Source organism: Apodemus sylvaticus, chromosome 1, assembly GCF_947179515.1.
Source record: "Apodemus sylvaticus chromosome 1, mApoSyl1.1, whole genome shotgun sequence".
Lineage (NCBI taxonomy): Eukaryota > Metazoa > Chordata > Mammalia > Rodentia > Muridae > Apodemus > Apodemus sylvaticus.
In genome coordinates, this window is record NC_067472.1 from 183026141 (window position 1) to 183042131 (window position 15991).

Genomic DNA, 15991 nt, shown 5'->3' on the forward strand with positions numbered 1-15991 from the left:
TTGGGGAAGTGAGAGGGGGAACAGCTGAGGAAATATCTCAAGAGGCTGGGCTGGAGACTGGGAGGAGGGCGGACAGGGAGTGAAGAGACTTGGTTACTGTTCTAAAATAGCTCGCCATGTTACATACGACTGTGCTGAAACATGAAAACCAAAGCAACTTGGGAAGGGGAAGGAAGGTGTGTATTCCCCTGACGCTTCTAGGTAAGTGTCCATCGCTGAGGGAAGCCAGGGCAGGAGCTCATACAGACCCACGGAGGGGCGATGCTGACTGGCTGCTTCCTGTGGCCTGCTCAGTCTCCTTTCTTGTCGAACCCAGGACCACCAGCCCAGCGATGGCCTCGCTCACAGTGGGCCGGGGACTCCCCCACTGATCACTAATTTAAAAAGGGCCCTGCTGGCTTGTCTACATTCTAATCTTATGGAGGCATTTTCTCAACTGAGGTTCCCTCCTTTCTGATGAGTCTATCTGGTGCCAAATTGGCACAAACACTAGCCAGGACGCCTGGGCTACACAGTGACACTCGATCTCAAGGAGGAAAAACAAGGACAAACTCAAACCCACAGATGAGGTATTGCAGATGGGGGTAAAAGGCATCCAGCACTGCACTGCCCTCAGAGCGGCTCAGAGCTAGAGAATGCGACTGTCTCAGTGTAACTGCAGCAGCTGCCCGGAAGGATGAAGCCATTTGTTGCTGAGGCCACCTGTTTTCCGAACTGGACACGCTCAAGTGGAAGCACTTCGGTTAGGATTAAAATAGTAATAGGGAGACATAAAATAGCAATGGGCCTACTCCAGCGGAGAACACATTCAGAGGCATGTAGAAAATAAAAAAGCACTGCCCGTAAGAGAACTAAAAACAAGATGGACAGCTGACTCCCTGCCGCCTCCAACAGCTGTCCCCTCTAGCCTGGGTTCCTAGCATAGCTCTGCAAGCAGGCATGAGGATCCGTCAAGGCGATGCCAGCAGTGCCCGCCGAGGCTGCCTCCTTCCTTCCAAAGCTGGAGCACGAAAGTCGAGTAGGCATCATACCTACCTCGGTCAGTCTTAGGGTGTGCATTCAATAGACCATCCCTGTCTGACTAAGATCAGTGTCTGTGTGGTTTGTGGGGTGATTCCTGCCCCCCAACACAAATAAAGTAAGACGACCTGTCTGAACTATCAAAAGATTCCTATGTTCTCCACAGTCCATGTGTTCTGCCAGCTCCACCTCCTCTTCAGGCCCTGACGTGTTGAGCGAAGCTGGCCCTCGACATGTTACACGTATCAGTTTAGTCAAAACTAATCTGAAGTAAATGCTAGTATTTCCTCCACTTTCAGACAATGAAACTGAGGAATAGGAAAATGAAGTAAATTCATGAACACTTAGGTACTGAGGCTCCTTGCATGGCCTGGAAGATGCTTGAAGAAAAAAAAGAAAAAAACAGTGGCTGGAAAGAGATGGCTCAGTGGTTAAGAGCATTGGTTGCTCTTCCAAAGGACCCGGGTTCAACTCCCAGCACCCACATGGCAGTTCATAACTGTCTATAACTCCAGTTCTAGGAGATCTGACACCCTCATACCAATGCACATAAAATAAAGTAAAAACTTATTTAAAAAAAAGAAAGAAAGAAAAGAAAAACCAAGACAGTCCCTTACAGTTCACATACACTGGAGAAAGAATTATGCCAGCAAAGCTCAAACCTTCCATAGTTACCATGACAATGCTGGTATAATTCCATTTTAGGAATCTGCAACCAGAAGACCGCTGGCAGGAAAAATTTCACCTCACCTTAAACACAGTGTTAACATCCACGACGGCCATACTTCTCAGCTCTTCCGGACACTTTGGAAAAACTGCAGAAGGGAAGAAGGAAGGTAGAATTGGGAGGAACTAGGCCAAATATCCTATGAGCCATTTTTCCCATGCCCTCAGTCTGCTTATGCAGATGAACGCTGAGGTGCATTTCCTATGCATGTGGTAAGAAAATCTGTAGATGTTCAAGGCCAGCACAGTATACACTCAGAGAGTGCCTGGCTAGCCAAGGCTGCTACACAGTGAGATTCTACCTCAAACACACACACACACACACACACACACACACCAACAACGACAACGACAACTGAAATGCTCCTGACAGACACTCACAGGGATTATGACAGACCCTCGTTCCTTCAGTTTGTAAGGCCTGCAGCCCACGCAGGAAGTTCCTGTCCTACCTCATTAATAGGGTAAGGAATAAGCCTTTCTCACATCCCCTTATCGCAAGGACAGAGCCCACCAGCTACGGGATTAATGTTCCAAGGGATACACTTGCCATTCATCTGTATGCATACATGGCAAAACCTCCTTATAAACAAAGAAATTTTTCTTCTTTTTTTTAAAGATGGTATCTTACTAAGTACACCAAGCTAGTCTCCAATTCAAAGATCCACTTGCCTCTGCCTCCCAAGGGCTAGAATTTGAAATGTGTGTTATACACCTGGCTCCTTTATTCTTTTTCCTTTCTTTCCTTTCCTCTTTCTTTCTTTCTCTTCCTACCTTTCTTCTCCTTTCTTTCTTTCTTTTTTTTGGATTAGGGTCTCATCCTATAGCTCTGGCTGTCCTGAAACTCCATATGTTGACCAGGTTAGCCTCAAACTCAGAGATCTGCCTGCCTCTGCCTGCCTCTGCCTGGCAGGATTACAGGTGTGTACCACCATGACAAGCCTTTAATTTTTTAAAAACGCTATGTCTGCAATTGATGCCCTAGGTCCCTTCAAGACCCCAGTAAAATGCCTGATCTCCCCCACGACCCCCCCAACAGGTAGCCTGAGCTTCGCCAAACAAGTACCTTTTATTCCTTTTTCTTCAACCCCTTCTCCCTCAATAAAACTTTTACCTGAGAGTTAATGCTCAGAATTATTTTTGAAAACGATTTACTTATTTTATGTTTATGGGTGTCTCACCTGCACGTGTGTCTGCATATGTGTGTGTAGCATATGTGTGTGTACCATATGTGTGTGTAGCATATGTGTGTGTACCATATGTGTGCCTGGTGCCCTGAGAAGTCACAAAGAAGGAACTGTAGCCACTGGAACTGGAGTTACGGATGGCTATGAGCCATGTGTGGGTGCTAGGAACTGAACCCAGACTCTCTGGAAGAATTACCAGTGCTCCTAACCCCTGAGCTATCTGTCCAGACACTGTAAGCGGAGTTTTCCACAATTGCTAGGATCTTCCAGGAGACCTGGGCAGCTGATACCTAGGTGGGTTTCTCAGAACATAGTTTTCTCCCCAGAGTTCCCAAAGGAACCACAAGGAAATCCCTACTCCTGCTGGCTCTTCCTGACATGGGATTCCCCTTCCACATCTAAGACTGACCAAGGGTTTCTGTGGCACAAAGTAGCAGAAATTTTGCCTGATGCCGAAAGGTTCGGGCTCAGTCCAGCAATACAAAAACAAAAAACAAACAAACAAACAAAAAAAACCAAAAAAAAACCCCACACACACAAACAAAACAAAACAAAAACAGAACAACCCCCCCCCAAACAAACAAACAAAAAAATTCCTAAGAAATAAAATGAAATTCTGTCCAAAGCTCAAAGCTGTGCCTCCAGGCTGCTCACTCTTTGGTATTTCCACCATCAACAGGTTCAATGATTTTCAAAACCTCCACATCCACCTCTACATCTCACCCCAGGATTAATCATCCCCCAATTCTATCTCACACAGGGACAGTAGAAAGAGTTCCTCATGTCATGAAGAGAGGCTTTCCTGTGGATTCCTCCACCCCAAGCCAAAAAAAATTTTTTTTAAAAGCGGAACTTGATCTCTCTGGAAACCATAACCAAAAAACAAAGTACATTTCAGCAACTTCAAATAATGTCTGCAGGAACTGGTCAGGTGCAGTGTTAAAATCCATTTTAGCCCATTTAAGCAGCAATAACAAAATACCAGAGACTAAGTAACTGATAAACAACAAATTTATTTCTCAGTTGTGGTGGCAGAGCAGTCTATCTCAGCACTGACAGATTTGGCATCTAGTGAAAACCGGTTTCGCGGTCCACAGAAGGAGTCGCTGTACTGCTCCCCTCTCCCCACCCCCCACTTAGGCAGCCCCGGGGACCCAAGGCACTTCTCCTACATAATTACCTTCGAAAAGCCCCCACCTTCTTAATCTACCATACTGAGGACTAGGTTTGTAACTATAAATGGACAGGGTGAAGACGGGGTACAACTGAGGTGAAGTGTGCTCGCTATGTCTGTTTCCTGACGTAAAGCCTGGAGCTGAAGAAGCTGTCCTTAGAACCTGAACTGGATCACCCAGAATCATGAACTTCAAATTCTGATTTCTCTAATGGTAGCCACAGAGACTAACAGATTCTTTAAGAGTTCCCTGAACAAGGCTAAATGCCTACTCGGAGGGTGTGACACAAAAAAGTAGGAATCCCACAGTAATTAAGTTTTTTTTTTCAAATACAATTCTACACACGCATACACTTCTGAGACAGGATTTCACTATGTGGTTCCCGGTAGCCTGGACCTATGTTCCGACGGTTGTCCTCAAACTCACTACTTGCAGCTTCCGCAGCTCGAGTGCTGAAATTATAGATGTGGGTCACCATATCTAACTCCTAACTAGAGTTAAAAGTGACGCTGATTGGTAAACTGATCTACCTTGAGCACAGAAATCTTTATCGTCTCTACTATTTAGCTTCCCCCCCCCACCCCTAATTTTTTCAAATAAACTTGACATAAAAGGTGTCCCGCATCCCCCCACCCCCGCTCCCGACTTTGCGTCGGAAGACTAGAGGATCTGGTAACCACCGACCACCCATGTTCTGATGACTTCGCGCACGCTCTCTCTCACCCTTCTGTACAACCCACATCCTCCAAAGGACCTTTTCGCCCATGCAGTCACACTCCCGCAGCCTTAGTGCCTGCGGAGGAGACCTCTTTAAGCCTCCAGCGCCACCCCGGAAACCGGGTGGGTCCCCTAGAGCCGGCCTGCAGCCAGAGACCAACAAATACAGTCCTTAAAGTCCCATACACAAAGTACCTAAAACCAAGGGCAGACTCACCTCAAAAGTATAAACTGCGACCTCACGGCTTCGAACTCGGATGACCAGCGAATACCAACTAGGGCAGTACCGGGTCAGGTCGGGTAGGGCACGGAGATGATCCGGAACAACATCTCTCCACCAGTCACTTCCGCCATGTGGCTGAGCTTTTATAGTGGACTACATTTCCCAGAAGGCGGTGCTGCTCTAGAGTCCGCAGGAGAGTTTCAATGTCCGAGAAAGGATGTAGAGATATGTTGGGACTAGAGAACGTACGATTAGTCTTCTAAAGGAGGAATTTATCAAGGATCCAAGGCTTGAGGCATCTGAAAAGTAAGCTGTTTCGGCTCTGCCGTGGGCTGGATCTTTACAGCAGCTACAGAAGTGAGGCGAGAAACCGAGCAAGTGACCCCCCCGCCAGGACTACATTTCCCAGAAGCCATCATAGACCGCGTCCTCAGTAAAGAACTCGTCCTGCTGTCGACTATTGTATATTTAAGAGTTCTTAAGAGCTTCTCCAATGTGGTGTCCCAAGGCCCCTGGAGCAACGAGACAATGCTGTTAGGACTGAGAATGACTGGATAGGGCAAAGATTGCCCTATCTTTACTGGAACATTTAATCTACTTACACTTGATAGCCACTAATTTAAATGTGCTGCATTAGCCTAGGCTGAGCATTGCATGTCTGTAATCCCAGCACTCAGGAGGCAGAAACAGGAGAATCAGGAAATTTAATGTCAGCCTCGGTTACATAACAAGTTTGAAGCCAAGGTTACCTAACAACCTGTGTCCAAAAAGGAAAATAAGAAGAGAAATAGTTCAGCGCTTAAGAGCACTGTCTGTTCGGTTCCAAGCACTTATGTTGGGTCACTCATGAACATTTATGTTGGATTAAATTTACGGAATTCCTTTTTTAAAAAAAAGATATTGTCTCACTAATATAATGATAATTCAATGTCGACTATAATGGCCTCAAACTCTGAGAGCCCCATGCCTCTGCCTCCTGTTCACTGTGATTAAAAGTATGCATCACCGTGCCTCAAGTCTTGGTGGATTTTATTATTGTTGGTTGATTTTGTTGTTGTGGAAGCAAAGTCTTATTAGGTAAACTTGGCTGGTGGTCTGGCCTGGAGTCTGTTTGCTATGTAGATCAGGCTGGCCTCTAACTCTTTAGAGATCCTCCAGCTTCAGCATTCCAAGTGCTAGAATTAAAGGGTCTGCCACCATGCCCCACTGACTTTGTTTTTTGTTTGTTTCTTTTTGAGACAAGATCTTGCCTGGAACTTGGACCAATTGTCTCAGCCTCCTGAGGGCTGGGTTTACAGACCTGAGCCATCATATCTAGCAGTAATTTTTGAATACATAAATACATGTTTTCCAATGAACTTGTAACATTTTATCTTAATTTTTTCTATTGCTTTTTGAGGCAAGAATCGTAGCCTAGGCAACCTTCATACTTCTATCTGTCCACCTCAATCTTCCCACTGTAACTACAGGAGTGTGTGCCAAACATCCACCTTAAAATTTCAAATGGGGACTGTTCTATGACTATTATATCTAATCCAAATCCAAATATCTAAAAATAATGACTTTTAAATGTTTTTATCGCTTACCTCTTACTAGCGGTGCTACATATGAATTTGGACATGTAGCATAATACTGAAATTAATATGGCAGGTAATTGTGTCTCATTCCTCCAGTTGCAGGAAAAGAACAGTACTTTTGGCTATGGATGTGCTCAGCAGTATAATACTTGACCACCATGTATAAAGCTGAAAGTGGAAAGCTATGGGGACACTAGAGCTGCTATCCGGCCATTAAGAGATAAGATGTAGCCCGCAGTTGGTGGTGCACACCTTTAATCCCAGGCAGAGGCAGACGGAGCTCCGTCGGTTTGAAAGCAGTCTACAGAGCGAGCAAGTTTCAGGATGCCAAAACTACACAGAGAAACCCTGGAACCCGTGAACCGGTTTAGAGCAGATATTGTGGCAAGGGTTATATGAAGGAGGATTTGAGGTGCTTGCTTGTTATTCCCATAAGTCACTACGGCTTGGAACCCGCGGTTTGAACTACATTTCCCAGAAAACAACGGGTGCAGGCAATCTCCAGTGCAATCCCAGTCCCCAATACCCCGCAGGGTTCTCAGTGCTTTACAAAATGAATTCAACCTAAATTCAAGGGCGGTGGAGGCAAGACAAATGTCTCGAATTTGAAGCTCCCGATTTAGACATGGAGAAGCCGCCAGTTGTTACTGGAATGTGAGGCCCTTGGGTTCGTGAAGAGCACAGGAGCACTTTGTGTGTCCCTGTGAAGGAATGTGTGGGAGTGCGCTAACGTGCATGCGTGCGTGAAGGGCAGAGAAGGGTTTGAAAGAGAGAGGAGAGGAACGAGGGAGAGACAGCGGGTGGTGGGGAAGAGGACTGTGACCGGAAGGGCTGGGGTGTTTCTCCTGAATTGGAAGCACAGTGAGAAGCTGGGAAGATGAAGTTCTTCAGCAAGAAGACACAGCATTGTTAACAGTGGGATGTTGGTGGTGGTTTTTGAAGTCAAAGACCAGCCCCATACAAGTCTGGGAATCACAGATTCCCAGAAGGCAGTGTTGTGGTGCTCTGTAAATCTAAACACAGACACCATCTAGTTGTTATGGCTAAAGAAGTTCCATTTTGTACCGTGCAGCCATCTTGGTACTCACCAAACAATTGTCTCTGAATCCAGTCCCTCGAAGATAAATTCTCACTAACCCTGACTCAGTGACGCCCACCCAAAAAATGTAACTGCCTTATTATTTTTATTTTTTAGCTTCTGTAACTTGTTTACGCAGATACCCAAAGATTGTTCTAATTTGCCTTAATCACTTAACTTGGTAGAACGGAACAGATTCTATTGCTTGTATAGATAGATGCTGAAGGTCTTCATGTGGTTTTCCTCCTTTTAAGGTCCTGCCTCTTTACCCCTTCCTCAAGGCAATCTCAAGTTTAGGCTCAGAGATTAGCCTGTAATCAATAAATCTTTTAATTATAATTGAATTGAGTCTTCCCCAGGGGTTTAATCCTGAAGAAACCACAAGGCTCGTCAATCGGCGTGAGGCAAGGCCACTGATGTGGCAAGCTGCCGCAGGGACTCCACAAGCAGTTCTTGGGCAAGTTTCTCTCAGTGTTGCTGTTATATAAGCTGAGCCCAACAGTGCTGTGTGAGGTGAACCAGTAAATGAATCTCCTTCGTGAAGAACATCAAGGCGGAGCCAACCAAACCAATGCTCCTCTCCCACCGTCTGTGGGGTCATATTTATACTTCATCATGCATGTATCCTTTCCCGTGTCTGCTATAGAAAAGCCTGCCTTCACCTGTGTCTGCTTCAGGAAAACATTCTTTCACATGTCTGCTTTAGCAAGACATCTTTTCAGCGGCATCCCCCAGCAAAACATCATTTGATATAACTAACTTTCCAAATAAACTGGAAGTTTCCACTTCAAGAGGTCCTGACCCACAGGTTGGCAACTGCTGCATTAGACGCTCAAGTGTGGTGGTTACAGGTATGAGCCACTATGCCCCAACCTTAAACCCAGTTATTTACAAGAATGCAGATCACACGCCTATACTGTATAGAGTTTGAAGCCAGCATGGCTTACAGGAAACCCTGTGTAAAACACAAAACATCAAAAGACAATGCAGGCCAGGAATACTGGAGATTTTAAAAATACTTATTATGGTTAGTTGTGTGTGTGTGTGTGTGTGTGAGAGAGAGAGAGAGAGAGAGAGAGAGAGAGAGAGAGAGAGAGAGAGAGAGAAGAAGAAGAAGAAGAAGGAGGAGGAGGAAGAAGAGGAGGAGAAGGAGGAGGAAGAGGAGGAGGAGGAGGAGAGGATACCTGGTTTCTTGGAACTGGAGTTACAGACAGTTGTGAACCAGCAGTGCTGGGAACATTAAGTAATTGTTTGCTAAATATTTTATATGGATTGTTGTTTACTTCATCTAAAGAATATTTTATTTTCACACTGATGGGAAGCCTTTCTAATGTAAAGAATGTAGGAAGACCGTTAAACAACGTTCACACCTCACTGCCCACTAGGAAAGTCACAGTGTGAAAAAAAGAAGCGACAGATGTAAAGAATGTGGAAATTACAAATGTTTCTGCTCTGATGGAAGGGAATCCTGGGACTCAGAAGCCCAGGAACCACATAGCTCTGAGGGGAGAAGGTATCCCAATGGAAGGGCATCCTGAGACATGGGGAGCCCAGGGACTGTACAGCTCTGAGAGGAAGCCTCCTCAGCGGAGATGCTGCAGCTCCCAGGGGAGGGCACCCCCAGCTGAGCTGGGGAGTTCAGGAGCCTCAGCCCTGTAGGGATATTGGGGTCCCTGGTCTGTTCAGCTACAGGGCTCAGCTGCTTGGGGAGGCAGGACTCCGACTGTCACCAGGCAGGTGTCAGGCCTGCCCCAGGACACAGCTCAGGCTCTCGGACACCTAGGCACGCACCGCTGGGAGTCACAGAAGAGATGAGAACAGAGTTGCCCATACCCACCCCCGAAGGCTGGATATAGCCCTGGGCTGGGAGGCGTGATAAAGGGGGATCTCTGCCTGGTCCCATGGGAAGAGAGTCCTTGGCTTGATTTCAGTGGTGGACTTGGGTTTGGCTTGGTGGCTACCGTGGCTTGGAGCACAGAGAGGCCCTCTATGGGAGTAGACGCTGATCTGTAGACAAAGGCCTTCTCCATGGCTCTCCACAGCAGATCCTGAGGAAAGAGGCAGCCCATGGTTTGTTTTTTTTTTAATATTTTTATTTTCTATATTCTTTGTTTACATTCCAAATGATTTCCCCTTTCCAGGATCCCCCTCCCCATATATCCCATAAACCTTCTTCTCTCCATCCCTTCTCCAATCACCTCCCTCCTTTTTCTCTGTCCTTATATTCCCTTCCCACGCTAGATCAATCCTTTCCAGGATCAGGACCCTCTCCATACTTCTTCATGGGAGTCGTTTGTTTTGCAATTTGTGCCTTGGGTATTCAGGGCTTCTGGGCTAATTAATATCCACTTATCAGAGATTGCATTCCATGTGTATTCTTTTGTGATTGGGTTACCTCCCTTAGGATGATATTTTCCAGATCAGACCATTTGCCTAAAATTTTTGTGAATTCATTGTTTCTAATTGCTGAGTAGTATTCCATTGTGTAAATATACCACATTTTCTGTATCCATTCCTCCTTTGAGGGGCATCTGGGTTCTTTCCAGCTTCTGGCTATTATAAATAAGGCTGCTATGAACATAATGGAGCATGTGTCTTTATTGCCTGCCAGGGAATCCTTTGGGTATATGCCCAGGAGAGGTATAGCAGGGTCCTCCGGAAGTGTCATGTCCAGTTTTCTGAGGAACCTCCAGATTGATTTCCACAGTGGTTGTACCATCTTACAGCCCCACCAGCAGTGGAGGAGTGTTCCTCTTTTTCCACATCCTCGCCAACACCTGCTGTCTCCTGAGTTTTTGACCTTAGACATTCTGACTGGTGTAAGGTGAAATCTCAGGGTTGTTTTGATTTGCATTTCCCTAATGACTAATGATGTTGAGCACTTCTTAAGGTGCCTCTCGGCCATCCGAATTTCTTCAGGTGAAAATTCTTTGTTAAGATCTGTATCCCATTTTTTAATAGGGTTATTTGGTTCCCTGGGGTCTAACTTCTTGAGTTCTTTGTATATATTGGATATTAGCCCTCTATCAGATGTGGGGTTGGTGAATATCCTTTCCCAGTTTGATGGTTGCCGTTTTGCCCTTCTAACAGTGTCCTTTGCCTTACAGAAACTTTGTAATTTTATGAGGTCCCATTTGTCAATTCTAGATCTTAAAGCATAAGTTATTGGTGATCTGTTCAGGAACTTTTCCCCTGTGCCCATGTCCTCAAGGGTCTTCCCCAGTTTCTTTTCTATTAGTTTCAGTGTGTCTGGTTTTACCTGGAGGTCCTTGATCCACTTGGAGTGAAGTTTAGTACATGGAGAAAAGAATGCATTAATTCACGTTCTTCTGCATGCTGACCTCACAGCCCATGGTTTTAAGGCATTTATTGTTGTGGCGGAGAGTGGTGATGAGTAAAACCGTACCCCACTTCTCAGGGCAGGCCTGAGGTTAAATACCTTTTGCAGGGAAGATTGTCTGGGAAGGAAAGCTTATTGCTTAAGCCCTCCAGGCCTTTAGGTACCTCATTAAAATGGAGATCTGTCTTGAACCTACATGACCACAGCCCCTGTGGAGAAACTGCGCTAGTGACAGGGGTCTGGTGTCCAGGAACAGGGGAAATGCTTTGAAAGCTTTTTAGGTGCAATGCTTAGGGACTACAGAAAGGCCTTTTAAATGTGTGGATACTTTGCACAACACCAGAAAATTCATACTAGTAAAAAACATTTCAAATCTAAACGGATTAAAGGGAAGGTCTTATATAGGATATCCGAGGGGGTGGAGATTTTTAGGACAGAGATTTCCAGATTAAGGATTGCGGAGGTCAGAGATTGGTGGGTTTTCCTGTTCAGGGATTAGTGACTTTTCTTTTCATACCCTTTCCCTGCCTGGCCCCATGAACTAGGGCGGAAAGTCCCTCCTGGATGCAGCCTTTGGCTGAGGTCTCATAGCTATGGATCTGCTCCGGGAGGTGGGGAGGAGATCCTGACTCTGTGGACAGCTCCTGCAGTGGTATTTCATCAGCCTTGTAGGCTGAGGCAGGAAAAAAGATATCATCACCACGGACAGCTCCTGGTTAGTGGGCAGCTCCTGCTGAGGTGGGAAAGAAGGTGTGCCACAGTAGACAGCTCCTGTGAAGGCTGCTGGCTAAGGAGAGGTTGTGATTCCGCCATTTTGACGAGAGCGGCCATTTTGACAGCTCTGGGGATTGGGGGCATCTCACCTTGACCTTAGACTGGGATGGAAAGCAGGAAGAGCCTACTGTAGCTTTGAAAGCTTTTGAGGTGCAATGCTTAGGGACTACAGAAAGGCCTTTTAAATGTGTGGATACTTTGCACAACACCAGAAAATTCATACTAGTAAAAAACATTTCAAATCTAAAGGACTTGGAAAGGCTTCTAGTCCCCTTCCATCTTTGCTCAACACAAGAGAATCCACACTGGTAAGAAACCTCACATAAAGTATCAGCAAGGGAGGTTCTACATGCTCACCCCTTAAAGAACATCAAAGAATCAGTGTGTCTGTGAAAATCTAAGCATAGAAGGAACTCCAGAAGCCTTTGGATGTGGCCCAATTTTTTTTTCTTTCATTTCATGGCTTCATAGAAATGCAACAAAAACTTCTGGTGGTGTTCTGGCAGCTTCTTGTTACTTCCTCGGACTCGGACTCAGGGCTATTGGCAGAGTGATGTCAGCTGATACAGACTCATGTGGAGTTTTGCTGAGTCCCAAGACCCTTGGGAGGATGTAGACCGCCTGCGGCTACATGTGAACTGGGTTGCCTGAAAGAGAATTTTGAGGTTAAGGCGAAAGAGATTTGAGTCAAGGCGGGAAATCCGGTCAAGACTGACTTTAATATTTTTAAGGCATGTTATATAGTCATGGGGAACTCGACCACCCCTCCCAGAAGTCGGTCACATCAAAGGCGGGGCTGTGAATCTTCTTTGGCTCCAGGTCTCAGCGGGTCGCCTGCCTTCAGGCTGGCGAGTCTGTGTTGGGAGTCAGGTGAAACCGCCTTGGGGCGGTGTCGGTAGTCGAGGTGAGGCGCCTTATTGTTCACAGGAACAAAGGCCGGAGGTAGCCCATCGGAAGAGTTGGGAGTTGCCAGCCAGCTTAGTTGTGGAGGAAGAGACAGGAGGATACATGATATTTGGAGGAAGTATACATGGGGCTAAGCAGACTGTGAGAGGGGCTTGCACAGCTAGCTTTGCAACACTTTATTGGCCTTGAGACTTTGCTGATCTTCACTTCATTGAGAGCAGCATGGCAGAGAGCTTCTAGTGTCCCGCTGCTCCTGGTCTCCTGCTGACTTATGCAGATTCAACGGAGACCTGGCTGCTTCTGCTGTGTCATGCCACCGCTGCTGATTCATGTTTGCTATCCTGACACTACTGATCTAGACTGTTGGTATATATCCTGTCAATGAAACTGGAGTTGCTCCACAGAATTATTTCTAAACAGGTCCATTTCCCCTGAACTCGAATAACCTTTCTTTTCTACTACCTATGCTGGGTGGTGGGTTAGAAGATAGATTGAAGAATTTAAGAACCCTCATTAAAAGTAGGATTTTTTTTGAAAAATGGAAGCCAGCAGGTGCCAGGAGCCATTCTCACTTAGATCGCAAAACCTCCTCCTTCCAGCCATCTTACGTGCTCAAGCCTGCCTTCCAAAGGAGAAATATTAGCTTTCAGGTTTTGCAAATATCAAGTTGGTCAGTAGAGCTCATGTTGGTTAGAACAAACCGAGCTCACCTGAAGTTAGGTTACTATAACAATCTCTTTCCACTTCACCTCCTCGTGATCATTTTAGTTTGCCAGCTTCCTTGTAGCCCAAGCCAGCTTTGTCATGAGATTCTGAGAGAAAATTCTGAGAGACTACTTCCTAGAGACAGTGTTTAGAGACAGTGCTTGCCCCCTGACAGACTGTTCCATGGAGACAATGTTTGCCCCCTCATACCCCCTCCCTACATCCTGCTTGCTTTCCTTTATATTGCAGTGTGTAAAACAACAAAGTTTGACAGCTTGATCAGAATACTGTCTTGTGGTCCGTCTCTCCCATCTCTTGTCGCTCGTCCTCTCCTAGGTGGTCCGGGGACCCTGTTGACTGTCCTGCAGGCTGGGACAAGCAGGTGGTGCCCAATGTGGCTTAGGCAGAATGGGTAGCTCTGCTTCTGATGTAGAGGAAATGGCAGGTTATGAGGAGTTAGCAATGTCACTTAAGGAGATTGGTGAAACAGCAGCTGGGTGGTCTTCTGCCTTGCTCCCAGAAGAGTATTTTTGGGGGGCAGAGGGTGCTTCATATTTTCCATGTATACTATTTTGGAAGACTTTAAGGAGAAACCTGACAGTTCTCTTCTGTTAGAGTTGACTGTGCACTTAGAGAGTTTGCTGATAGAGGTAAAAATGCTTGGAAAACAAAAAGCATAACCATGCCCCCAAATGGGAGGAGCAAAACATCCAGGCTTGGTGAATGAGATTTACTTCATGACGAAAGCTGGAAGGTAAACAGCTGCTGTGCCTTGCTGTCCAGCACACTGCCTCTCACTGCCAAGCACCCAGAGCACCTCCATGAGGAGGCTAGGAGCCAGGGAGAACAGAAGACTGGGTACACTGGGGTAGTCTTCAGCCAAGTGCACCACCAGAAGATCTGCTTGGGGCTACACAAGACCCTTCAGCCTTCCCAGTGTTTGTACAGCATAGGCCTGCTAATGATGGTGGCCCTGCCTATAATCGATCGACCTGGTATCTGATAGAAATGCTAGATCTAAAGCATTTTAAAGAGGTTGTCATATGATATAGCTTACATTCTCCTTTTGTTAAAGAAATGCTAAATAACTGCTAAATGCTAAAGACACAGCATAGGGTTATCCCACCATATTGGAAGGGATTGGTGTCAGCTTTTCTAGAAGCTGGACAGCAGTTACGATGATTGTCAAGGTAGAGGCAGGAAGCCACAAACAGAAAAATAAAATGTAGCAAGTGGGATAAATGTTACTAAAGAGTTGCTGCTTGGTAAAGGAGTTATGCTGACTTACAAGAAGAACACCAATCTAATGACAGTGTAACTGAACAATGTCATGTTGCAGTTTTAAGAGCTTGGGATATGATTGAAGAGCCTGGGGTCAGGGGGTGGGGAATCCACCACGTTTACTAAGATAATTCAGGGTTCTGGAGAAGTCTTTATAGAATTCTTACAGACGTTGGGTTCAACTGTGAATAGAGCCATATTAGACCCTGAAACCAGACAGTCATTGACAGAAATATTGGCATTTGAAAACTCAAATACCAAATGTAAGAGAGCAATCAGACTATGGAAAGCTCAAGGAGCCTCAAATGAAGTGGAAACTGAAGTGTTCTTTGGAAAGTCAGACGGTGCTTTGGGGGGGTGGGGTAAACAGTTGAAGGAGTGCTTTCCTGAAGTGGACACAGGTGAAAGAATGTTTTGCTAAAGCAAGCATACAAAAGGACCTATGATGAAGGATTCTTTGCCAAGGACATGCATGGATTGGTGGTTCACCTCACATTGTGTAGCTAAGCTCCATTTGTCAGGACTCCATAGAGAGAAACACATTTTAGAAGCTTCTGGTGTTATGCTGTGGCTTCTTGCTGTTGTGCAGACTCAAGTCTGATTGACAAAGTGATGTCTTTTGCTGAGACAGGCTCAGACTCACATGCTGAGCCAAGACATGTGGTGAGGCCAGAGACCTGGAGGACACGTGATGTTTGGAGGGAGTATAAATGGGACTCAGTGGACTGTGAGACGGGCTTATTTATGTAGATAGCTGTGTGATGCTTCTTGGTCTCACAGCTGCACTGATCTTTGCCTCATTGATCACAGAGCCCGGACAATCTACAGACTGGACAGACAATACAGAACTGGACAAACAAAGAGACTGGGCAATAAGTGCTACAGCTAGCTTTTTTCAGACTAATTTTTTAGGGGCCCCCAAACAGGAATTCTTAGCCCAGTCCCTTAAATTTGTCCCAGTCCCTTAAGTTGGGGTGGGTAGTTTTTTGTTTGCTTGATGTGTTATAGTTGTTATCATCTAAAGTGGAATGTCGCTATTAGTTAAGATCAGGGATTGATAACATTTTTAAAAAAGATTTATTTATTATATTATATGTAAGTACACTGTAGCTGTCTTCCGACACCAGAAGAGGGAGTCAGATCTCTTTACGGATGGTTGTGAGCCCCCATATGGGTTCTGGGATTTGAACTCATGACCTTCGGAAGAACAGTCGGTGCTCTCACCGGCTGAGCCATCTCTCCAGCCTCAATTGATAACATTTTAAAGTTGTTTTGTTTAATT

General features: G+C 45.7%; 1 protein-coding gene across 1 annotated transcript in view; it reads right to left on the minus strand.

The window, feature by feature from the left end:
• LOC127671775 (zinc finger protein 420) overlaps positions 1-5171 on the minus strand; it is a 104988-nt gene extending 99817 nt beyond the window's left edge. The window contains exons 1-2 of the mRNA XM_052166804.1: positions 5043-5171; positions 1771-1835 (exon numbers count right to left, since the gene is read on the minus strand). Coding sequence (XP_052022764.1) covers positions 1771-1803 — 33 coding nt within the window. The 5' untranslated portion in view covers positions 1804-1835; positions 5043-5171. The remainder of the gene's footprint in view (positions 1-1770; positions 1836-5042) is intronic.
• Positions 5172-15991: the final 10820 nt, after the last annotated feature.